Source organism: Pinus tabuliformis, chromosome 5_2 (assembly GCF_031772625.1).
Source record: "Pinus tabuliformis cultivar Carrire ecotype Pingquan chromosome 5_2, CPIR1, whole genome shotgun sequence".
Lineage (NCBI taxonomy): Eukaryota > Viridiplantae > Streptophyta > Pinopsida > Pinales > Pinaceae > Pinus > Pinus tabuliformis.
In genome coordinates this window covers 585449135-585476560 of record NC_142306.1, presented here as the reverse complement: position 1 = coordinate 585476560, position 27426 = coordinate 585449135, and the positions used below count along the sequence as shown (strand labels likewise).

At 38.3% G+C, this 27426-nt stretch overlaps 1 protein-coding gene across 1 annotated transcript; it reads left to right on the top strand.

Moving 5' to 3' along the window:
- The first annotated feature begins 5874 nt into the window (after positions 1-5874).
- Positions 5875-6922, top strand: LOC149160346 (putative membrane-associated kinase regulator 2). Its single transcript, XM_089434592.1, has 2 exons — positions 5875-6246; positions 6347-6922. Exons 1-2 carry the CDS (start codon positions 5875-5877, stop codon positions 6920-6922), a joined length of 948 nt encoding a protein of 315 aa, XP_089290718.1.
- Positions 6923-27426: the final 20504 nt, after the last annotated feature.

Below are 27426 nucleotides of genomic sequence, written 5' to 3'. Positions count from 1 at the left end.
TTGCTATTTTATGTTTCCTCTTCCCTGTTTTTTCCTCCTTCCTTAGTGTTACCTCTACCTGATTCTGGAGGTTTCTTGCCCTTGTTGGCCACTGCCTCTTTGTAGGAGGGAGTGGAGCTCCCTCCTTTGCATCCGTCCATGGAGAAAATCCTCCGCAGAAACCCTCTACCCTGGTCTTTTGCTCTTCCATTCTCCCACCTCTGATCAACTCCCACCCTCAGCCCGGTTCTTCGGTTCTACTCAAGTGTATAGTTACAACTTTTCGAGTTGAAGAATTATTGGAAGTTTAGATAGTTGGTTGAGTAACTAATACATATAGAGTGGTTTCACTAATTCCATTCCCCCTTCCAAACTTATCCAGGTTTTGCTACAACAACTGAGTCTAGAGTGGCTCCTTTCACTTTCATGTATGCTTATGTTTTTGCTTAATGATTATGGTTTACAAGATGTACAACTAACTAAAGCTAATAAACTAGAGAAGAATCTATGATGTGTAATTCTTTGAGCTTGTTGGTACAAAGCATTTTATTCATGTTATTTGTACTTTTACCATTATTATTCTTGTTGTTAATAACTATGTCTTCCCACATCTTCCAACTACATATAAATTTCCTATCTAAGATTTTCATTAGTCTTTATTTCATCCTTCAATTATTTAAATACACAATCTCAAGTTTATTTCTTTTTTACTTGGTGTTTTCAACACTTAGACTCTTTTGTTGACACCATGAGGACCCCATATTAGGATGACCTAATTTTGGCAACTTCCTTTCCTCATCATGACCTATGACTATATTTTTCTCAAAAAAAATCTTGTATAACATTAGGAACTCCACGAGCGCTTTTCATGAAGAAAACATAACAAGCAACACTTTTTTTTATCAACGTAACAAGGACAGAATGGAGTATCTCGAATGGGAATGGGAGTATGCATTGAATACATTTCTAAAATGTATGTTATGACATGAAGACGAAATAATATACTCACCATTGAGTAATCCATATCATAATTACTACACCAACAACATTAACTTAAGGATATGCTTAGCCAATGTCGATTGGACTACACTTCCTTTAGCAGTAACCTTGTTCTTGTTCTTAGGTGGTATGGATTTATGCTAATTGAGAGGAAACCTCTTCAATAAAATTTTCAATAAGAGAGAAACTAGATACTAGCTACCTTTCAACCCACTAAACCTTTGCTTGATGTTTTTTCCCCTATCTAAAGGTTACATGACCAATTGTCTCTTCCCTGTATCACATCCTCCTACATGGATTGATATTTCAACTCTAGGAAACTTGGAATCACATGAGGATATGCCATGATTTTTTTTAGGTTTCAATGGAATTTAGGATTGCACATTAATTTGTACATGGATTATGCAATGATAGATTTGTTCCTCATCTTTGTTATCACTCTTATTCTACCACATTGGCCAAGGGCATGCGAAAATCTGTAGGGATCCCATCAAATGTGAATGTTAGATAGAAGACATCCTATCTTCCACATATTTACAATTCTCAATGGCATAAAATTTTGGAGGCTTCTCAACGATAATGAATTGGTGTGTTATATATGCCTACATTGCTAGAATACATAGAACTTAGGTATATTTGAATAATGATATAAAGAGATACTACTTATGAATAATAATATAAAGAGATATTACTTATGAATAATAATAAGTAGGGTAATATGTTCTTGGAAATGTCCCTTTTGTAGTAAAAATTCATTGCATGCTAAATTTTGTCACTTACTCCTTTAACAAAAATTACCATGTCTTTGATATGTGCACATCTCAAGTAAAACTATTAAGATGGATTGTCAAATTGAATGTCATATTTATCGATCATTTAGTCTCCAATTTAATGTTAAAATCAAGTATAATTTTGAAGTAAATCTAGCATTTATTATTTTTAAACTAAATGATTCCTTGAAATAGGAATAAGAAATAAATTTGATGAAATAACTTCTAAAAAATAATTAATATCAAATTTGATTGCATCCATGTGTTTGCATATAGTTAGATTTTTTCTTGCAATATACAATCTCCATATCTCTACCCTTTATGTTATTTCAATGTGTAACTTAGGAATATTAATGAACTTTATTTGTTGTTATTGAAATTATTTTAGCATAGTTCATATTAAAGTGTACGTATGATTTTGTATATCTAAACTGGGCATAGAAATTTCCATCACATTCTGCCACAACAACCATGGTTAAAACATGAAATGACTAACAATCTAAATAGCCACCAAATAATGGCCAATGCATGGACAATTATGCTATTACAAAATTATATGCTAATTTATCCTTCTAAACATAACATTGTAGATGGAAAATTATACTTGGTAGTAAAATCTAAGTTGAATTCTTGAAGAGTAGTCACTACTATAATTAGAAGATGGCAATATCATGTAACAACACTCAGATGTGTTTATAACATATTTAAGTTAGTTAGGTTGTATTTGATCTTCTCAATTTCTTAAATAATGGAGCAAATGTTACATAGTCTAATTGATTATTGTTTGTTGTTCATAATTTGACTTCGTGATGAAAGTATTGAAGGTGAAGGTGGGAGGAAGTATTGGGAAAACATAATATTACCATAATATTATGTTTTTCCCAATAGTTCTCCTTGCCCTTGTATTGAGGGTGTGGATGGAGGAAAATGTTGAGAAAATATAAGATTATAATAATGTTATTTTTTTTTGCAATTTTTTCTCCCCATCCCAGTACCATAGTTGATCTTTTTAACTTATTTTTTCATATACAATTTGGTAGTATTAATGTGATGTGTTAGCTTTAAGCTTGTGTGCACTATGATTACCAAGGCATGTAACTTACTTGGTGTTTTTATTTTCATTTTTATATTCAATTTGATAATGTTACTCTGAAGAGTTGTTTCTAGCTTCAGTGCACTATCATTATCAAAAGCATATAATTTATTCTTCAAAATGTCCTAAATGAAAATGTTTTAAATATCTAAGAATTGACTAATAAAATGAACAATTGAATTATATTATACCATTGTTTATGAGTTTTATCACTTGTTTTTTTTTTCTAAGCAATATTCTATTAAACAAAGAAAGTTACAATTATGTCACAACCTTGTGAGATAGTGGCTAGTGAGATGGGAAACAATACAACTAGAAAAACATTGGGCTACTAGTCCAAAAATAATTTTTATATCTAGACCAAATCTCCAAAAACAAAAGGACCTGATTATTCAAAGTCTGGTGCATAAGAGAAATGATAGGTTATCTATTAGTTAGACCATAAAGGAGAACACTCAAAGTTCTAGAAAAATAGGCAAACAAGATAGACAAAGAAACTAAATTCATAATAAAACTAGGTGCAAGAATCGATAACCGAATAGAGATCGAAACCTTACCATAACCACTCTTCTTTGTTTCTACAACACCTAAGCTCATACTACATAGTCGCATTAATCTAAGTTAGAAAGCACATAAACCTCACTGATAGAGTGAGGTGATGCCACCTTCAACTCATCCCACTTCACCCTATCTAGAAGGGTTTCATTACTTCTTATCAATACATTAATCATCAAATATACATAAATACTATATCTTCATACCATTTACATATATTTTAAACAAAATACATGGAAATCTATATTAATTATTTACATTAATAAAATTAAAAAAAAATTATATATATATATATATACCAAATCTTAGAAAACAAAAAGACCTGATTATTCAAAGTTTGGTGCATAAGAGAAGTTATAGGTTATCTATTAACTAGACCATAAAGGAGAACACTCAAAGTTCTAGAAAAATAGGCAAACAAGATAACAAGGAAACTAAATTCATAATAAAACTAGGTGCAAGAATCGATAACCGAATAGAGATTAAAACCTTACCATAACCACTTTCCTTTGTTTCTACAACACCTAAGCTCATACTACATAGTCACATTAATTTAAGTTAGAAAGCACATAAACCTCACTAATAGAGTGAGGTGATGCCACCTTCAACTCGTCCTACATCACCCTATCTAGAAGGGTTTCATTACTTCTTATCAATACATTAATCATCAAATATACATAAATACTATATCTTCATACAATTTACATATATTTTAAACAAAATACGTGGAAATCTATATTAATTATTTACATTAATAAAATTTAAAAATAGATTTATTATTAAAAAAATTATATATATATATATAGTAAACACCTATCCAAATAGCTACCCTAGTAAGTGTATATGCTTTTCCTAGTAAGTGTAATGCTTTTCCTAACTTATCGTTATCAACGATATCGTAATGTAAATAATATAAATTTAATATATGGAAAATGCACCAAGATTTAAGATTTCTACTTGTCCCTCACGTAATGCTTTGAAAAAATAGAAAATGTCGACTCCACACACAAGAAAGGGAGTTTGTTGGGATTTTAGCGTTCAAAGACATCGTGCATTTAATGTTCCTCACCATTCTACTTTTAGTGTCCCACAATTTTATAGTTTTCAAGAATATGGAGATTGACGTATCTGCTCATTTGCCCACCTCATTCTCCTGTCACGAGTCTCGATGACTTTATGTGGTTTTAATGGATTAACACATACCTACCTATATATATATATTTAGTTTTATTTCTTTAATGCTGTAGTCATAATAGTATTGCAATTTCGTAATCTTCTGTTATAAAAGACTGGAATTATTGCAATTTAAAACATCTACGAAAAATAAAATGAATTAAACATCTATGGAAATTAAGTGATAGATTTTAGTTGATGTTCTTTAGGTTTTATAATTTTCTATTATTTGAAATATGTATTTAAATACATAAATAAATTTAATTTAAAAATGTTATGGCATTTGATTTATAAAAATTATTAAAAAAATTCCTATCAAATTTGAAACGGAAAAAATCCCTGACCCAAAACCAGGTTTCTTTTACCAACCACATCCCTAAGGAAAGGCAATTTCCCACATTGGTGTGAATATTACTTTCCCCATGGCCTGCTTTGTCTGTTGGGAATGTGCAAAACTCCCTATAGTATAAGGTGACGTGGTCTACATCGGATGAAAGTCCTAAGAAAAAGTTCAGTTGTCTATACACCAACTTTGGAATGCTGTACATCGTCAAATGTGCATCTTTATCCAACCTTCTCCATGTCTCCACCATACCCTACATACAGAGTATACAATATTTCTCAAACTATGCATCCTCTAAGTTCATTGTTCTTTGAAGCGACTTTCACAGAGGACTCTAATGGAAACAATGAACCTCACACCTACATCATCCATGATTGCAGGCACAAAAGTGCCACTCTTTGCATAGCCACGACCAGGAGACATGAGTCTTGGGAGAGGCAATATATGTCCTCAGCGACACAGATATTTATTCTCGGAAACTAGCGCCCATTACGTATGCAGGTAATGGCACCCACGCCTATCCATTCTGACAGTGCTCACTACGAAGCTTGAACACGATATAGTTGTTGGTTAGAAGATTCAATGGGCAGCCTGTATAACAAGAACAAATTTACTCACAGAAATCCATTAGGGGTACCCCATAATGTAGTTAGTGAATGCATTTGAACACTCTAGCATGATTTTGGAAAACCGTTCCACTTTATTGCTGACGTTACCTCGTAGCGCAAAACCCTAGTACTCAGGCTGTAAAATCGCTCGCATTATGATAATGAGGATTTCAATAAAAACAAGCATTGAATCCATGCATTTGCATTGCCCAAGCTGTAGGCCTCCGCTTTATATATCATATGACGTTCAACTTATCCAGTTGGAGTACCCGAGTCCTTTGAGCCTTTGTAAGTGTAGAGACCAATATCAAAGCTTTCTAAGGTTTCATTCCATATCAAATGGACAACCACTATATGAGTGTCTGCAAATACCATCCCCAAAGCCCGGTAGAGGCTTATTCAGGTAATTTCTCTCATGAGCATGAGGATCGTTCCTATGCAGACGAGGCCGAATTTTTTGACTTAGACATTTCATTGCCCTTCTCCTCAACACACACCAACCCCACCACACCCTCAAGGTCAGACGAGGATCATAGCGAAGATGCATTCGAGTTCAACTTCTCTATTTGCAGCGCCAATCGCCAACCCCCAAATCACTGCATTTCTTCAGCGGATGACTTGTTTCATCAAGGCCACCTGCTTCCCCTCCAACCAACAACTATACCTTTAGAAAATGACATTGATACAAAGTCTACTGCCTCTCTGCAGTCCTCTAGTGACGTCCCTGTAGTCAATGCCCAGTCCCCCAGGTGGCTCAAAACTGCTACCAAGCTAAAGATATCTTTGTTTGGATTGAAAGTTGGCTAAGCATGACAATGGTTTGCAGTCTGCTTGTGCTGAATATGCAGGTACTGCTGTTGGTATGGACTCTCCTGTGCCCAACGATAGTAAATCGTTTACTGTGAAATTAAAGGTGGTGGAAGTACCAATAGTGTCTCTGTTCACTAAGAGTGCCAAGAGAGATGGCAACAGTGGGTTTCGGAAGAAATTAGACCCTGGTTATGGTGAAGGACAGATTTGTCAAAATATGGATAGAGATAAGAGGAGAGCCAAGGAGATTGTTCAGAAGTATGTGAAGAAGATGAAGCCTCATGTTAAAATTTTACAGAGGTCTAATGAGAAAATTAGGTCTGGAGATCTGGGGAAACCGAGAGTTAGAAATGGAATGAAAAATGGCAGATGTCAGGGTTCAGAGAGAAGTCATAAGCAGATCTCATTCTCATATTTATCTGGTAACTTGAAGATGGTTTACAAGCATTTGGGTAAACGGAAACAACAACGACCTTCTGAAATGCAGCGGAAGCTTCCCAACCATAGCAGTGAGAGTACATTGATGGAGGTACAAAGTGCCATCCAAGGAGCCATTGCCCATTGCAAGCAGTCGAGTTACATTGATTCCTAATAAGCAGTGCGTTAGCAGCCCTACTTTGTTCTCTACATATAATCACCCTCTTAATTTAGTTGAAGAAACTAACTTTTGTGGCTTCAGTAGTGCCACCTGACTTTATCCTGCACTGGTGAGGAACTAAGTTGAAGGTGAACGGATTTGTTTATTTGTGCCTGCTTATAAGCTGTAAAATACTATTTTGGCGTGATAGTTTGTTCAATTCAACAGAAGCGTACTTACAATGTCTATGACAAGGACTGGCATTGTAGCATCCTCCCTGTATTCTCAGGTCAGTATGTGATACAGTTATGGTGCATTTGAAATGTAAATGTGTTTTATGACTGGGATCAATCAATTTGCGATGAATGTTAAATTTGATGTTGGGGACTTAAATTGATTGTAATGGACCTGTTTAGATGCTCATCACCGTGTCTAGCATGCGGGCAAAATTTTGAGTTTTGATACAACACGAAAATGCATTAATATCCAGTGTTAAGCAAATATATTTTCATTCACATAAATAAAACGACACCATTTTTATCAACATAAACAAATACAAATACAAACATTATAGCCCAGCTACAGCTATATTGCCAGAATCAGACCACCAATTGTACAGGAATCGAGTACCTCCTTCATAGAGCAATGAAACAAACACACCGAAAGAAACAGACTTATTCGGAGACAGTAGGCCTCTTTCACTAATGCTATTAACATATTTATGCTAGAGACATATGAGCGATATTTTTAATATTTGTAGGACAATAAATCAAATAATGAAATGTTTTGATTGGATGAGGACCATGAGAAGAGTAAGGAGAATAAAAATAAAATTTTATTTAGCACTTCACAAAGAAATAGATAGTATTAAATTTTCATTGGGAGTAGTAAAGCTAGCTTGCTAATCAGTTTCCTAATCAGTTTCCTCAAAATTTGAAAAAGGAAGCAATAGCATCTTGTGAGGCAATTCTCCATTAAGTTATATGGGTGGGTGAAAGTAACCAAAATGGAAAGGCAGAATGGGTGGGTGAAAGTAACCGAAATAAAAAGGAAATAAAGTAAATCCAAAAGCAAGCTTAAATTGGGTGATAGTTTTGTTTTTGTTAATCTGTTTACATGGATGTCTTCTTACAATTTGGTTTTGGTTTCTCTTGAAAACCAATATGTAGATAAATTTGTTTTGAGGTGATTCCTCCTCTCACCACTTATGTTATTCATTTCTTTTTAGTTACTAGGTTGACCCTAGGTTGCCAAACTTTTTATTGACTTAGACATTTCATTGCCCTTCTCCTCAACACACACCAACCCCACCACAACCTAAAGGTCATATACAATTTGGTAGTATTATTGTGATGAGTTGGCTTTTAGCTTGTGTGCACTATGATTACCAAGGCATATAACTTGGTGTTTTTATTTTCATTTTGATATTCAATAATTATAATGTTACTTTGAAGAGTTGTTTTGTGCACTATCATTAACAAAATCTTATAATTTTTGACACCTAATCATAGGGATTGGGTGAACAACTATAATTAATGTAAATAAATAATAGAAAAGATGAAGAGTGACTAGGAGATGAAATGGACAATCTCTCCTTCCTGTATATAATAATGAACAACCTGAATGAATTTCATGATTTGTTTTGAGGAGTTACCTCCTGGTCTGACATGGTATCAGAGCCAGTACCATTTTTGGCTTCCAGCTCCATTTTGTAACTCCCTTCTGCCATTTCTTAGAAGTTTGTCGTGCATTTTCCTGCCAATTTTCCACTCTGTCCCTCTGCCAATTTTCCTAGTATCGTCTCCCACGCTCCTCCACTTTCATGCTCTGCTGTGTTCTTTTCTCTGAATATTGCATTGGTGTGGGCTAATAGCGCTGCTCTCCCATACCTCTCCCAGCTGAATATTACACTGATGAAAAAAAATACAGTTCTGCAAGCTAAAGTTCTTCTGGTTCACGCTTTGATTGACATTGAAATACCTCGATGGAGCCCTCTAGTGTAGCGGAAGCTTGATGAAGCCTTCTGGCGTTGGTGGAGAGATTACTTTCTGGAAGGTTATCGCTTGAGATTTGGCATGACATGACTGTGGTTACATGTTGAGACCCACGAGCCTGTGACCTTATATTGAAGGTCATTTTCTGAAAACATAGAGGTGGACTTTTAAATCTTCTACATGGAATATTGCTTCCTATACTCATAAACATTGCTCCATATTACTCCATATTACGCTGACCTCTATATGTTGTTCCATATATATATAACACTGGTATATATAAGCGTTGTTCCACATATATAATGTTGTCTCCATGCTAATGTTGTTTTCATATATACACTAGTATATATAACATTGTCTCCATGCTAATGTTGTTTTCATATAGACGATATCCCATATATACCATGTTGTTGGGCTCCCATAATGTTGTTTTCATAACGCTGTTTTCAAAGTGGCTAACATAGTTAACGCTCCTACGTTTGAATATGTTTAATAGATTGTTTGTAAATATCATCGTGGGGCCCAAACACACTTTGATATCTGCTCTAATACCTCTATCAGAATCTTTTTTTTTTTAGCAGCAGAAGTTTTTTTTTCTCCACAAAAGCACATTTTTTTTGCCAGCAGAAGTACTTTTACAGCACTCAAATTTTACAATGCATTCAATCATATCTATTGTGGGAGTAGTTCTCACTGGCAAGGAGAACTATCCTGAGTGTTCCCAGAAGATAAAACACACCCTCATTTTCAATGAGTTATGGAAAGGAGTGTGTGTTGGAGACGAAGACAAAGAACCAGAATAGCCTACCTTAGACAAGGAGTTCGCCATTTGGGAAAATAAGAACAACAAGGCCTATGCATTGATTGCAGCATCTATAAGTGAAGAGGTTAGTCGTCATATTTTGCCATTTTCAAATCCTTTCGAAGCCTTACAAAAATTGAAGGAACTCTATGACTCACACTCTGCACTTGAAGTTGTTCAACTCATGATTAAACTCTTCACTCTTGAATTACAAAATAATCATCCTCTTGCTCTTGCATCTGAAGTAAAATCTATAATGCATGATATCAAAGCCACTAAGGTTGAATTGGATATTCCTCTGATCGCTTTTCTCAAGGAACTTTATCCTACTTACTCCAATTATCTTGAGTCATTTCAAGAAAATGGAAATCTCAAAGATATTAACTTTGACTCTCTTGTGAAAAAAATTGTTGAAAGAGAGAAAGCTTTTGGAATGAAGACAACCCGTGAATCTTCTGAAGAGGTTGTGTGCCTTGCTCATAAAGAAAAGAATCTTTGCCAAGATTCTTCCAGAGGAAGAGGTGGTCGAAGAGGAAGAGGAAGATATTTCAGAGGTAGGGGGGGGCAGACACTGTCAAGGAGAAAAGTCAGATTTGCACTACATACGTTGCAAAAGAAATGGATCACATGATGCCTCCACATGCAAGTTACCTTGGGACAAAATTGAGCAGCAAAGAAACCAACCCAAAGGTAAAACTAATGACACAGACAAAGGTAAAGCACCTGAATCCGCTCATTATGTTGTGGCACAATGTAATATTGGAGTAAATGAAGACTTATTTAATGCTTCACTTGCTTCTTGGAAAAATGATTGGTTGCTTGATTCAGGAGCAACTTGCCACATGACTCATAGAAAAGATTTTTTTGAAGAATTTACTGACAATGTTGATGGAGCAGTATACTTTGCAGACCAATCAAAACTCAAGCCATCAAGGCTTGCCACAATCAGGCTTAAATTTGCCTGGTCTTCCAGACTTTCTTCTGCATCATGTTCTATATCTCCCACAGCTGAAGAGAAACTTGCTATCCTTGGTCCACATCCGCCAGCAAGGTCACTCCATTCATATGTTTGATGACAAGTTTGAGGTGAGAAAAGCATCTGACCACTCACTTGTCATGAGGGGGGTAGAAGAAGAAAGGCTTCTCAAGTTGCAAGGTACCTCTGCTTGTGCACAACATTTCTCATACAATTCTCATTATGAAGAAGGTACACTTCCATCAAGTTTATTATGGCATGCTAGATTTGGACATTTGAACTATGACAGCCTCTGCTTGTTGAAGAAAAATGGTGTTACTGGTTTGCCTACAATTCCTAGGAAACTCAAGCAATGTGATGCATGCATTCTAGGAAAGCATAACAAACATTCTTTTCATGATTCACATTCAAGAGCACATAGAAAAATTGAACTCATTCATTCAGATTTATGTGGTCCAATGCATGTTCCTTCTGCAAATGGAAATAAATATATGATGACATTTATTGATGACTACACCAGAATGTGTTGGGTTGATTTATTGAAGAACAAATCTGATTTTTTTCAAACATTCAAGAACTTTCATACATGGATTGAAAATGATGCACAATCTCATATTGGCTCTATTCGTACTGATAATGGAAAAGAATACACTTCAAATGAATTTGAAAACTATCTTCGCCAACATGGGTTCAAACATCAAACAACTGTGCCTTATAATCCCCAATAGAATGGTGATACCAAATGTACATAGAAACAAACTTGGTGCAAGAAGTTGTAAGTGTATCTTCTTGGGGTAGTCAAACACCTCCAAAGCATATCGTCTCTATGATGAAGTCAATAAAAAGTTTGTTGTATCTAGAGATGTAATCTTTCTTGAATCATCCCAAACTGACAATGGTGTTGAGCGGCAACTTGATCACTTGGATAGATTCACAAATGCAAAATCATTTCAAGAATTTGATAATCAGATTCCACATCTTGAAGGGGGGATTCCTATACTAGATCAACTTGTGGAATATTCTTCTGAAGCACTCTCTCCCCCACATGAAACTCCAACAATGGATGATACTTTAAGTGATGTGATTGATAGAATTGGGAGACTCAATCTTGATTCAGTCCCAACTCAATCAATGAAGCAGCCTAGACCATCTGAGAAAGGTCCCCAAAGTGGCTAACAAAGACACTTGAAAGTGTTCATCTTGATGAGGTCGGAAAGATAGGAATTAGAAATTCAAACTGGCAAAATGGAGGTGATGTAGATGACTTTGATTCACCTATTGATATGGATGTTTCTTATGATTGTGAATTGAATTTGTCTATAGCTTTTGAACCAACTTCCTTCAAAGAAGCTGCTTCTCATGATGAATGGAAAGAAGCGAAGCAAAAGAAGTATGATGCCCTGATAAAGAATGGTACTTGGAAATTGGTTGATCCTCCAATAGGAACCAAACCAATAGGCTGCAAGTGGGTCTACAAGAACAAGTATAAATTTGATGGCTCACTTGACAAGCACAAAGCCAAGCTTGTGGCAAAAGATTTTGCATAGAAGGAAGGGGTCGATTATGAGGAGACTTTTGCCCCCACAACAAAATGGGCTACCATTCGGACACTTTTCCCTAGCAGCTCAGAATGGTTGGAAAGTCCATCAAATGGATGTAAAAACTACTTTCTTGAATGGAGATCTATAAGAGAATGTTTTTATGTCCCAGCCTGAAGGATTTGCTATGAAAGGACATGAACATAAAGTATGTAAACTTGTGAAATCCTTGTATGGCCTCAAACAAGCACCGCGAGCCTGGTATGAAAAACTAACTGAGCATCTTCTGAAACTCAATTTCAAACACTATGATCTTGATGAGGCAACTTTGTTTGTTAAGAAAGTTGGCAAAACAGTGGTATATCTTGTTGTCTATGTAGATGATCTTTTGATGACAGGGAACAATGAGAGCTACATTGCATCCATAAAAAAGGAATTGAGGAAAGGTTTTGAAATGATTGATTTGGGCTGTGTTCACTACTATCTTGGTATTGAAGTAACTCAGCATCCAAAATCCATATTCCTTTCTCAAAAGAAGTACATTGGAGATCTTTTGAACAGGTTTGGCATGACAGAATGCAATCCTATGACTACTCCAATGGAACAAAACTTAAAGCTCACATCCATTGAAGGAAAATAATTTGAGGATGCAACAAAGTATAGACAACTTGTAGGAAGTCTCAACTACCTAACTACTACCAGACCAGACATTTCGTTTTCTGTTGGAATCCTCTCCAGGTTTATGCAAAAGCCTTATGAGGGACATTGGTCTGCTGCAAAAAGAGTTCTAAAGTACTTGAAGGGAACTCAAGACTTTGGAATCAAGTATACACACGTGGGCAACTTCAGCTTGATTGGATACTCTGATTCAGACTTTGATGGAGACAAAGAAACTTGGGTATCTACTTGTTGAAGACCCGAAAATCGGGTCTACAATAAGGGGGATACCCACCCTGTCTGGACCTTGGTTAGCAGCTCCTTTTCCATTTGGTGTAGTGGGTCTGACTGGGGATATGGGACCAGTTTCTCAATTTATGTGTGTGTGTGTTTGAGAATTGATATTTCCTTCCTAATAATTTCTAAGTAAAATGCTTTTATTCTAAGTCTAATTTAACAACATGCAATTGTATTCTAATGAACAGAAATATCTAATTCTAAAACTAACCCGGGATTTAATTTTTCAATTATGTGATCTAAGATAATTTCTACAGCAATTGGTAATAAAGATCATTCAATTGCTATAAGAAAAGAATTCAATAAAGATAAACTGTTTCGTATAAAAAGTTAGCCGAACAGTTATGGAAACATATCGCATAATAAGTCACTCATATATTAAGCATAAATAAATGGCTATCACCGTACAGAAGTGCCAAATGATAACTCAAGAATTCAGGCATTCACATATAAATAACTAAACATGAATATCACTTTAACACACAAGCAGAAATTGTTAAGAGATAAAAGTACCATTTATAACGAGTTCTACTTATGAGCTCTAGCAATAATGATTTATCTCTTCTTAATTCAACATCTACTAACAAAAGTGTAATTTCAGTAGCAGATATTAAACACAGATGTCAATAAATCGTGTTCCATTCATTCATCAAAACCTCCTCGGAGGGTGCAGAAGTGCATGTTCTGAGGACAAGCTTTTGATAAATTTCAGGACCCTTCTCTAAATGCATGAGATGGGTTTAAATACTACTAGCTAAATCTAAAAATAGTTTATTACAATATAGGAGGGGGTTTAAATGACCGTCCTCATTTCAGGAAAAAATAACGCAAAACTAAAACTAAAACTGAATCTAAAAGTAAAACTGGCAATTAACTATTTATGTATCTGTTCCTTGTAGTTGCAAGTATCCATCATTGGCTTGAGGTGAGTTGGCTGGCCGACCTCCGACTTTAGCTGTCCTGTGAAAACGGAATTGGCAAGTGCTGGCGCCATCTTCTCGGCAGAATTAGTGAGACATTTGAGGGTCATGCATTGACTGTGTGGTTTAACCAAGTACTGCCAGTAAGAATCCCAATTTAACTTGGTTAACCTTTTGATGGACTCTACTCTTTATTGAGCCTTTTGTCTCCAGCTTGTTTGTAGATGCTGCACATTTGGTAGAAATCCTGGAGTGTTCTCTGATAAATACCACTGGTTTTTAGAGCTCGGGTTTTGCCTTTCACCTTTAGCACTTTTTCCTACAATTTTCTGGGCTTACAGGCGACTGAGTGATTATAGGCTTTCCTTTTCAAGAGGTTCTACCTGGCGATCGCGCTTAGGAAACTGCCTCCGTTTCTCGATCCGGGCTTTCTTGGTGCCATTTTTCGCCTCTGTTGGGCCATGAATACGACCACTTTGTAACACTTATTTCATCCATTTTTACTCTTCTCTATTATATCATCTATTATAATTTATCATTTAAATCCATTTTATAAATGATTTATGCTCTCATGGATGAATATTATTTATTCTCCTTTATTTCTAATAAATTGATTATTATGCATTACTTTATCAATGATAGTTCTAATAAGTTGGTTATAACATTATTCACCATTCTTAGCCTCCAAGGTAACTTCCAGATTGAAGATTTCATTTTTAAATCTGCCAACTCAGAAATTCGCTGGTTTAAGGAGTGATAGTTTTGCGGTTGAGATTCTGAGCAAATGAAGACGAATTTGAGAAATCTGGAAGATGGTTTTTGTCCAAAACGGGCCCAATTAACTTTAACAAAGAACGGTTTGCCCAAATTCGGCTTGTATAGGGAGAAACGTAGGGTTCTTTGAGCACGATTTTCTCAGATTTGCAGTTGCGGCCGTCCTCCAAATCTTAGCTGCAAACCCAAATTCGTCTTGCTTTTGTTGAGAGATGAAAGGAAATATATTTTCTTGTTGATCATCTGGTTAGAATCAACCCAAATTTGTAAAAGAAATCATGTTATAATTATCTATGTTATAACTGCTCTGTGATCTTTCTCTATTTAAATGAAAACAAAGATCAGAGAGAGGGACTTCAGGATGACTTCAGGGAGACTTCAGGATGACTTTGGGGATTCGAATGATGGCGAATTGATTATTTGAATCAGAGATTCAGAAGCAAGGATTCATGATAGGATAGGAGGAAGGAAGGATTGTTTTATGCTGTAAGTCTCAAAGCTTCAACTATTGTAATGATTTCACTATTTAATGATTAATACATAATTTGGGCGTTGCTGTTCACTCTTTTCCTTCTGAAGTAACCCAGTAGCGTCTGCTGGCGGCTAAGGGCCCAGCTTCTGGTGGAGTACGCTGCTGCTATTGTGTATCATATATTTACACTTGATGTTGTATATTATCTTCTTTGGTTTATGCGTGGTTTGCTCATCAGCGTGATTCAGTAATCTGATTTGTTTTATTATTTTACAACACAGCTCTGTTACGTTTGATCTGCTAAGTGATATCGTTTTCTGAGACAGAAATATCATATTGACTTTGCAGCGCATTGCTGTTTCTTTAATTGCTGGTATAAAATGGTTTTTACCGGATACCATTGTGATTTAATTATGGAATGTCTGTGTTGTAACATTTGACCATTGGTATTATTGAATTCATCTTAGAATTATATTTCCTTGCGATTGTTGAATCTATGAACGTTGCTGCTCCGTGCTAAAGGACAGTCGTATTATTTATAACTAAGACTGACAATTGAATTACCAAGATCAGATTACTATTGAGGTGTGCCGTGTGTTAAGTTATTATTTTGCTTTCCAGCATTGTTTCATATCCTATCATTAATCAATGTTGTTCTATTTCTGTGTGCTGTCCAATTTATTCTTAGAGTAAAGATTGTTATTAATTTGGCTTTGCTGTTGTTCATTTCCTTTAATTCTAGTTTGCTGTTCCATTTACGGCCATTCCATTTTAGACTTGCTGTTCTATTTCCTTTTGCTATTCCATTGTACTTGCTGCCGTGCCATTTACTTGCATTTGCTGCTTTGGTGTGAGAGAAGGTCGAAGGCTGTAGTGAGCCTCAGCAAGTCGCTGCTTAGCTCCCAGACCTATGGTCCATGCTCTAATTTCCTTTCCATCAGTTTCTAAAGGGATGGGTTATCACTTCCGCACCCTTGACTGATAAGCTGTCTTGTGTGATTTTATCCTTTTGAAGTAATTTAGTCATAGTTTAGCATCCATCTACTCTTGTGTTCTCTGAACGCTGTACTACTAAACATTACTCTTAAGTAAATAGCCGCCTCAGATTGAGTACACTCTTGAAATAAAAAGTCGTCCCTGGGTTGACAATTAATGTGAGGTAATTAGGAGTTTAAAAGACACCTTTTTATCGCTCCACATTTTGGCGCCGTTGTCGGGGATCGAACCCGGGTCACCCGCGTGACAGGCGGGAATACTCACCACTATACTACAACGACACTTGGTGTTTTTGCTGTTCCTTTTTCAAAAAGAACAACAGTTTGGCCATTTTTTTTTTTGACAAGCACTCATGATCTTAGGAAAACGGCATCCCAACTATTTGCTTGCATAGATTCTTCGCGTTTTTGTGTGTATTTTTGCTTCTTTTTTTTTTTTGGTATGCATTTTCTTTGTTGTTCCCTACACAGAACACCACTTTCTTTTTGAGTGTTTTTGTTGTTCCTTAAAAAAAAAAGCAACACTTTGAGAGTATTTTTGAGAGCAACCCTTCCTTTCTCTTGTGGGATTATTCATAGTTCATCTCAACCACATTCTCCTGATTCTCTTTCATGGCATGAAGTACACTATTTTTATGAGGACAAGAATTATGGATTCTATTGAATCAAGTTAATATCATTTACGTTATGATCTTTAACAGGACAGCTCCTTGATGATAGTTTATTTTCAAAAGGACACAATTATTTATATATTACTTTACTGCATTGTTTTCTGTTGAACATGATATTGATTGATCATCTTAATACTATGTTGGTTCCACCCTACATGGTTATAATCTTCTCTATCTATAATAAATGAGATTATGGGTATTTTTTTCTATTGACATGTTCAACTTCTTCCGCCATCCCTGCTCTTAAGGAGTACTGAGCCTCCCTCTTTTTATCATAAAAATGTGTAATAACAATAACAACAAAATTTTGTTCGCAGATGGAGGATAGGGGGTCTCATTACGAGCCAGCCTACCATGTTCATAAGGTTGTAACAAAGTGACATTCCCATTATGGCCACCACACCAGGGTTATGATCCATTGAATAGCCCAATTATCCTTGGAACATGAGGTCTCATTACGAGCCGGCCTGATCACTTTTGCTACATCCCAGTGAATGGCAGTGTGATTATCTGGTTACCACGCTAGCACACTGATCTCTTCTGTAGAATAGCACTGTAACTCTCCATTTATAAATTGAGGATCCTGGCTCATATGGGTTAAAAAGCAACCCTGCCGAGGCTATGGACGCCTGCTGGCAGCAGCAGCTCTGCTTATGGTATTGAAGTTATATCTTTTCGTCAATTATTATTATAATACCCTTTTCTTATTTTCTTTTTAACAGAGAAGTTATTTCCTTAACTTTTTCCCTGTTTGAACCTTTATGCATGAGAAATTGTTTTATGATCAATCACATCATTTTCAGCTAGAATACCGTCAGCAAAGCATCTTTTTAGCATATTGTTGTCCTTTTTCGTTTTTTATAAACTATCATCAATCCAAAGCGTCCTATCTCTTATTCATAACTATCTTTACACACTTTGCTCTCAATATAACCATAATTTTCACCGTCCTATCATTGATAAGTGTACTCTGCTTCACTGATATATTGTTCATTCCATTGCCTTGCCGTCAGCACCACCCCTTTCATATGCTTTATGGTTATGGAACCCATTTTCCAATTGGAGGGGGGAATGTATGCATTATGGGATTGCATGTGATCTGATTACTACACTCTGCCATAACTTGTTGATTTGATAAGTTTTTCTAATTGAAATTTTGCATGCATTTTATCTGTTGCTATTCAAAGCTAACACTATGGCTTCAAGAACATTGTATGCACAAGTATGATTTGTTTACAGGAGAACAACAAGTATGGGCAGAATTCTATTCGTAGCATGACCACACTATTGCACTTCACATTAGAGGCTCGCGAACGTGAACAATTCTTCAGACATGATGTGCTTCCCTGGATTCCACCTTTTTCATCACTTTCAGCACCAACTCTGTCTACATCAGCTTCAAACAATGTAAACTTTGAAACGGGAACTATAAACTCAAAACGAGAACTCTGGCCCAAAAACCCCAAAAAAACCACAAAAACAGTGCTCAAAACGAAAAGTGTGTATACTGGAACGATGTTTTTTTTTTTTAGGTGTCAATTTTGCGGTTGTTTTAAAAATGGCAGCGACTACGAAATTTTCTACGAAATTTTCCTGCAAAATATAGCTTCAGAAAAAAAGTGTTGATACTGGAATAATGATTTTTTTTTTAGGGGTCAATTTTCATACTTTTTAAACAATGCTAATAAAACCAATTTTTTATGTCTCAAACAAAGTTAACTTTTAAGGAAAAACACATTAATGTTTCTGGTAGAATATCATTTTTCTTTCTTAAGTATAAATTTAACATGTTTTCAACCACAAAACTAAAAAAACATGACATTATGAACAAATTATTTCACTGAATGAATTCAAAAGTCTTTATTTGTACACTGAATAAAAGAGACATTATATCTCTAATTTGATATTGCATTGTAGATATTTAAACAATAAGATTTATCATACTTAAGACATAATCCAACAACATAAAAATGCTTCATAACTTCTCATTTAACAAAATATGGAAAACATCCATTTTATTTGAAGATACGATGCATACATCAGTTATATAAACTGTCTTAAACAATTATTCAAAATCACTCATATTTTCTTGCACACCATCAGAATTCACATCTTCAGATGAGTGACTGGATGCTGACGAAGATGTTCCATATTCTTCTCTGTCATCAACTAGTGCCCCATCTGAGTCCACATGCATGCCCAAGATTCCAGGTTTCAAAAGTCTTCTAGATCTACGACTGGTTTCAGCAGAGTCCCATGTCAACACTGTTCCTTCTGGTAACAACCTTTTTAGAATCTCTGTCGTCTTGAAGCGAAGAGTTCCTCTCTTTGTTAAATTGAAGTCATAAACAAGTATGTCAACATCCTTCAATTGTAATATGTCTGTGCGGCGGCGATTTATATTTGTACCCTTTCTTTTTCTTTTTCCACCATTTTTTTTGTCAACTACCATCTCTGGCTTATACACACCATTGAATGGGTGTGTATTTGTGGCATACCAATGTACTTCAACACCTGTAACATCCTCATTTTCTGTAAAGACCTTTAAAACTTTAGCAACCCAAAATGGATAGCCATTAGGATCTCCATCTGCTAGCACTGCAATCATGCAACCCTCCTTAATATCCTGTACTGAACCCCTATAAAGGTCTTCCATGGCTTCACGTTGTGCACGAGATCTTCTGGAACCTATATACATCTCTCTTTCCTCTGCCTGTGAAGAATTAATAATACCCTGAGATTGTTGTTGTTCAACAATGTTTCGCGAAAATATTTCCCTCCAAAAATTTTCGCGAAAATATTTCCCTCCAAAAATTTTCGCGAAAATATTTCCCTCCAAAAGTTTGTTAGATTTATTTACCTTTATTATTTTATTCTACAATTGATTGAAAAACATAAACTAATTTATTTTTATGAAATAAATCACTAAAATTCAAATTGTAAATCACAATCAGTTATACATTAATTATTCTAATAGTTAAAGTATATCATATTTACTTAACAATTTCTTTTTTTTTCTAATTTTTATAATATATTCTCAAACATATTAATCCCACATTCAATCCGTTGTAAAACAACTCTACAATATTCTCTCTATACTAATGTAAAACAAATTATCTCACATTAATCGTATGGAAAAACATCTTCGTAATTTCACTTATATAATAAATTTCGCTATCACTATTACTCGCCTCACATCTAGGTTTTCTGAAATTCCTTGAAAGACTCGTGAATTTGTGGAGCAGCGATATTGCTATCAACAATATATACAACGAAGAATTGTCGCATTTGAAAGGCAAGTACAATTATTTTTTCGAAATTTTCATATTAAATTACGCTAATGAAAAATATATTTTTTTTTTAAATTAAAAAATTTTCCAAGCCAATTTTTTTTTTTATACCACATGGTGAATCGGTAACTGTGAATCGGGCTGGGTGGGGCGGGCGGGCCGGGTGGGCTGGGTGGGCTGGGCGGGCGGGCCGGGTGGGCTGGGCTGGGCTGGGCGGGCGGGCCGGGTGGGCTGGGCTGGGCTGGGCGGGCCGGGTGGGCCGGGTGGGCGGGCCGGGTGGGCCGGGTGGGCGGGCCGGGTGGGCCGGGCGGGCCGGGTGGGCGGGCCGGGTGGGTGGGCCGGGTGGGCGGGCCGGGTGGGGTGGGTGGGCCGGGTGGGCGGGCCGGGCGGGCCGGGTGGGCCGGGGTGGGCGGGCGGGCCGGGTGGGGAGGGCGGGCGGGCCGGGTGGGGAGGGCGGGCGAGGGGGATGGGCGGGGTGGGCGGGGCGGGGCGGGCGGGTGGGATGGGCGGGGCGGGCGGGGTGGTCTGGACCACCCCGCCCGCCCCGCCCAGCCCACCTGCCCACCCCGCCCATCCCCCCCGCCCGCCCTCCCCACCCGGCCCGCCCGCCCACCCCGGCCCACCCGGCCTGCCCGACCCGCCCACCCGGCCCACCCACCCCACCCGGCCCGCCCACCCGGCCCACCCGGACCCCCCCACCCGGCCCACCCGGCCCGCCCGGCCCGCCCACCCGGCCCGCCCTGCCCACCCCCCCGGCCCGCCCACCCGGCCCACCAGGCCCGCCCGGCCCGCCCACCCGGCCCGCACACCCGGCCCACCCGGCCCGCCCACCCGGCACACCCGGCCCGCCCGGCCCACCCACCCGGCCCACCCGGCCCGCCCACCCGGCCCGCCCGCCCGCCCGGCCCGCCCACCCGGCCCACCCGGCCCACCCATCCGGCCCGCCCGCACAGGGCCACCCCCGGGCTGCCCCGCCCAGCCCAAGGGCGGAGCGTCGATTCCCAGGCGGAGCGGGGCGGCCCGGGGGTGGCGCTGCGCCGGCGGCGCCGCCCGCGCAGCGCCACCCCCGGGCCGCCCCGCCCCGCCCGAGGGCGGAGCGTCGATTCCCGGAATCGACACTCCGCCCTCGGGCGGGGCGGGGCGGCCCAGGGGTGGCCCTGTGCGGGCGGGCGGGCCGGGTGGGCCCGGTGGGCGGGCCGGGTGGGCGGGCCGGGTGGGCCGGCGGGCGGGCCGGGTGGGTGGGCCGGGTGGGCGGGCCGGGTGGGCTGGGTGGGCGGGCCGGGTGGGCCGGGTGGGCGGGCCGGGCGGGCCGGGTGGGCGGGCCGGGTGGGTGAGCCGGGTGGGCGGGCCGGGTGGGCCGGGTGGGCGGGCCGGGTGGGCGGGGTGGGCTGGGCCGGGTGGGGTGGGCGGGCCGGGTGGGCGGGGCGGGCGGGCGGGGGGGATTGGCGGGCGGGGCGGGCGGGGGGGATGGGCGGGGTGGGCGGGGTGGGCGGGCCAGGGTGGGCGGGGTGGGCGGGTGGGCTGGGCGGGGCGGGCGGGGTGGTCGAGACCACCCCGCCCGCCCCGCCCAGCCCACCCGCCCACCCCGCCCATCCCCCCCGCCCGCCCATCCCACCCCGCCCCGCCCGCCCATCCCCCCAGCCCGGCCCACCCGCCCGCCCGCCCGCCCCCACCCACCCCACCCGGCCCAGCCCGCCCTGCCCACCCGGCCCGCCCACCCGGCCCACCCGGCCCGCCCGGCCCGCCCACCCGGCCCACCCGGCCCCCCCACCCGGCCCACCCGGCCCGCCCGGCCCGCCCACCCGGCCCACCCACCCGGCCCGCCCACCCGGCCCACCCGGCCCCCCTGGCCCGCCGGCCCGCCCGCCCGGCCTGCCCACCCGGCCCACCCGGCCCGCCCACCCGGCCCGCCCCGCCCAGCCCACCCCGCCCAGCCCCGCCTAGCAATTTTTTTTTTTACTGATTTATGTGTTTTTTTTTTAGGAAAATGGCATCAAGAAAAATTTCTGTGAATCTTTCTGGAGCAAGGATTCTTAAAGGTGTATCTTCAAAAAGCGTTGGTGAACGGACTCCACCTGAGCTCATACCTACAAAAAACGTTGGTGAACGAACTCCACCTGAGCTCATACCTACAAATATGTCAACTGTTTTAAGTGATAAGAAGCTAATCTCAGATTGGAAAAGTTCAAAAGAGGTGAAATTTCCATCAAGAGCCTGGTATGTGAAAGAAAGAGAGAGCACAAATGTGAATATATATCTATACATTGATACACGCAATAATACTGAAAATTTGGAGGTGATGGGAAAAGTCATGGATATGTGTTCGGTACCAAACACTGAAGTTGTTTACGTACTTACAAAAACTGCCAAGTCACATGAAAGGATTAAATACCGACTATCATATTCATTATATGATAGGAGAGAGGTATCTACAAAGTTGTGTAAACAAATCGTAAATGATATGACACAAAACACGGTAAGTATTGTTATTTGTATTTTTATTTTGCGTTTTGAAAATGTCTCGCTATATTTTTTAACTTTGATTATATTAACATATGATATTTTGTTTGGCAGAATTTTGTTGAAAGCTGTTCAATTATGGTGGGAGGCATTCATTACATAGAGAATGATATCATGAACGTTGTCAGCCATTTTTACTCAGTGTCAGAGGAAGATATGCAAAACATGGAAAATGTAGTAATTGATGATGCTACAAAACTACATCCAAAGAATCAGAAAAAAAGGCCTCTGGTGGATAAATCTAGCAAGGGTAAACAAGTTACTTTTGAAGATGATGAAGTTGACAATGAAGCATATGTTGCCATTACTGAAGATGACATTGAAATTGTGGAAGGTCGTAAAAGACCAAAAGTAACAATGGCCAAGAATAGATCTCTTCAGAATGTTAAGACGAAAAAAAGTAGAGTTGAAGATCTTGAAGTAGTCATTACCAGCAGTCAAGAACCTAGTGAAACTTCAAAAGAAAGCAGAGAAATCATTACACCAGGAGCTGATTTAGGTGATGGCATTATCAAAACAAAACAAAATGCCATTCGACAGAATTTGACAAAGAGAAACCTAGTTGATGGTGGTCGTACATTTCAGTTAAATGTGACACAAACCTATAAGGCAAGTGAAGGACAATGCCAATATCAAGTCAGAAAGCCGCACCATCTGCATGTTAAAGGTATATTTGATTAATGTTGAAAAATTAATTTATGTACAAGTTAATTGAAATTTTACTATTTTATGTTACAGGCAAAAGTCAAATCTTCTTGACAATGAAGATCAACAATTTATAAATGACTGTGAGTTCATTCATATTGATAGTTGGGCAAAAGATGATAGCCATATGTCTATGATTTTTAATCGGGTGGACAAAAAGAGTCATAGCCAAATACTGTCTTATGATGCTGTTGTGAGAAAACTAACATATGAAGACAAAGAAATGAAAGGAGAGATAGTTAACATTTATCAGAAACCACAATTATTGATTAACTATCTTATAGACATATGTTCAAATGAAGGAGATTGGGTTCTGGATTTATTTTCTGGCTCAGGTACGTTTTGCCACATGGAATTGAATTTCAATATGTTCTTTTTTTTAATTAATATGTCATTGTACTAATTTACTTCATTATTTTTTTGTGCTTGATAATTAGGTACAACACTAGCATGCTGCCTTCAAAAAGGAAGAAATTTCATTGCAATTGAGAAAGATCCATTACAATGCAATTTCATTCAGCAAAGAATTAATGCTCTCCAATTTCTTCCAGATGCAATGCAAGAAATTGGGTTGAAGAAAGGGGACTTTAGTGAATCACGTGTGGCAAAAAAGGCAAAGGAACCCCAACCACCATTACATGGAATGTATGGAAAGACACATATTGGGGGATTTGCAGACATGAAAGACCCATTAGAAGAGGAAAATGAGCAAAATGAAACAGAAAATATTGTGGAAGAGGACAATGATGAAACTCTAGAGGACGAAGAGTTTGGATTACGTGACATTCTTGATTAAATTTAAGTTATGCTTGTAACTCAAGCTTTGCAATGTTTTGACTTTGACATTTTATGAGAAGAATAAACACTCAATTAGGGTTGTTATACGTTCAATATTGGTAATATGTGATTTTTGCATTGATTTTTAAGTTAATCATTTTTTTTTGAAAAAAAAAGTAGTTATTATTATCCTTTTGACATGAAATTCATAAAAAAAACTATTATTTGACCATTTTTAGTTAATATTTTTGTATAAAATTTGTGATTTTGACATGTTAATTCTAGCAAAAAATTATCAAAACGTTTAGTTTTTTTGTTATATTTATGTTAAAAATGGTTATTTTTTATGTCCATTGTTAAAAAATGTTGTTTTTTAGAAACAATTATTTCATGTCGATTGAAAAATTAATTAAGGGGGTTGAAAAGATGTCTAAATATGTAGATTATCTAAAATTCAAACTATCGACTTTATAATTTAAAAACGCAAAACAATAAAAAGCCCACTAAAAAAAAAAAATAATTAAGATAGAGAACAAGAAAATATGAATACAATGACGACTTCAAAAACTATCAAATTTAGAAAATAATTTTTTACATTTCACACACTAGAAAATTTAAAGTCAAAAAATAGGTCTTTTAAAAAAAGGGTGTGATGCAGAATACACACTTTTTAAAATCAGGATGAAAATCACTACCATTCACCGAGCCTCACCCACTTAATGCACATGAAAAAAATTAAAGTTCCAAAAAGCATGTTCTTAAAAAAACATGTGTATTCTGCATCAACACTTTTGAAAATCGGGTCATTTTTTTGCCACCTCTACAAAACGGGTAACAGTATCAGTTCCCGTTTCAAAGTTTACATTGTTTTCAACAACTGCCAGTCAATATATGTCATTCCATATTTTTGGAGGTAAAACTTGAGGTAAAATTGCATAGTTTTCTAATTTATTATAAATTTAGGAGAATTTAATGAAAATCCATTTTGAGCATTATTTGTCATCTTTCATTCCACATCTTTACCACTTCCCCTTTTTCAGCAGCATATCATTTTCGAGTGTGGGGGAGTGTTCCTTTTATTCATTTCTTTCTTATGACCACGCCATTCATATTCTTTATCATCCATTGCTATTCTTATTCACTCTCAACACCTCCCTTATTCCATGTTGTTTTACACCAAGCATAGAATTCAACAGCTGGTAGCAACCACCTCTATTTGTTTTCTAGCATCGCATGAGGACATGCTAATTTTTCAGAGAGGGGGAGGAATTGCTATGCATGATGGATGTTTTCTACTTTCTTCCTTATTTAAGGCATACAATTTCATTTTTACACAGTGCAGAAATTGATTTCCACATATTTTTAAAACTATGAACTCAATTCTTGTAATTTTTGGAAAACACATTAATACAAAACCACACAATTTCAAGAAATATTAGTTCATAAAATTTCGGAAATCATGCACTCTCACCTACAGCCATTTTGTTTATATCTCATGATCCATGCATCAAAACGATCTGATTTTTGGATCATAGAAGCCTTCATATATTACAAATCTACTTGCAACATTTCAACAAAATCTGGTTTGTAGTTTTTGGGAAAATGGTTAATGAAGTTTTGCTGCAACTTCATACATATAGTTGAATGTCAATGTAAAAATTGTTATGCCTTCATCGAGATTGCTAAAATTGAATATTCATTAATTAAGGAAGCATTCATTTGTTCTCAAATTTTTATTGCTTGGTTAACACATGGGTTTTTGTCTTTGGGTTGCATGAAGACATGCAATATATTCAATTTTCGTTGCATGAGGACATGCAACATATTGAGTGTGGGGGTATGTTGGGCCATGAATATGACCACTTTGTAACACTTATTTCATCCATTTTTACTCTTCTCTATTATATCATCTATTATAATTTATCATTTAAATCCATTTTATAAATGATTTATGCTCTCATGGATGAATATTATTTATTCTCCTTTATTTCTAATAAATTGATTATTATGCATTATTTTATCAATGATAGTTCTAATAAGTTGGTTATAACATTATTCACCATTCTTAGCCTCCAAGGTAACTTCCAGATTGAAGATTTGATTTTTAAATCTGCCAACTCAGAAATTCGCTGGTTTAAGGAGTGGCAGTTTTGCGGTTGCGATTCTGAGCAAATGAAGACGAATTTGAGAAATCCGGAACATGGGTTTTGTCCAGAACGGGCCCAATTAACTTTCAGGAAGAACGGTTTGCCCAAATTCGGCTTGTACAGGGAGAAACGTAAGGTTCTTTGAGCACGATGTTCTCAGATTTGCAGTTGCGGCCGTCCTCCAAATCTTAGCTGCAAACCCAAATTCGTCTTGCTTTTGTTGAGAGATGAAAGGAAATATATTTTCTTGTTGATCATCTGGTTAGAATCAACCCAAATTTGTAAAAGAAATCATGTTGTAATTATCTATGTTATAACTGCTCTCTGATCTTTCTCTATTTAAATGAAAACAAAGATCAGAGAGAGGGACTTCAGGATGACTTCAGGATGACTTTGGGGATTCGAATGATGGCGAATTGATGATTTGAATCAGAGATTCAGAAGCAAGGATTCATGATAGGATAGGAGGAAGGAAGGATTGTTTTATGCTGTAAGTCTCAAAGCTTCAACTATTGTAATGATTTCACTATTTAATGATTAATACATAATTTGGGCGTTGCTGTTCACTCTTTTCCTTCTGAAGTAACCCAGCAGCGTCCGCTGGCGGCTAAGGGCCCAGCCTCTGGTGGAGTACGCTGCTGCTATTGTGTATCATATATTTACACTTGCTGTTGTATATTATCTTCTTTGGTTTATGCGTGGTTTGCTCATCAGCGTGATTCGGTAATCTGATTTGTTTTATTATTTTACAACACAGCTCTGTTATGTTTGATCTGCTAAGTGATATCATTTTCTGAGACAGAAATATCATATTGACTTTGCAGCGCATTGCTGTTTCTTTAATTGCTGGTATAAAATGGTTTTTACCGGATACCATTGTGATTTAATTATGGAATGTCTGTGTTGTAACATTTGACCATTGGTATTATTGAATTCATCTTAGAATTATATTTCCTTGCGATTGTTGAATTTATGAACGTTGCT

Excerpts from the sequence above, each read along its gene's own strand:
- LOC149160346 (XM_089434592.1), top strand. The coding sequence starts at position 5,875 with ATGAGTGTCTGCAAATACCATCCCCAAAGCCCGGTAGAGGCTTATTCA. Across the intron at positions 6,247-6,346 it reads AGTCCTCTAGTGACGTCCCT|TCTGCTTGTGCTGAATATGC; the intron begins GTAGTCAATGCC and ends AATGGTTTGCAG.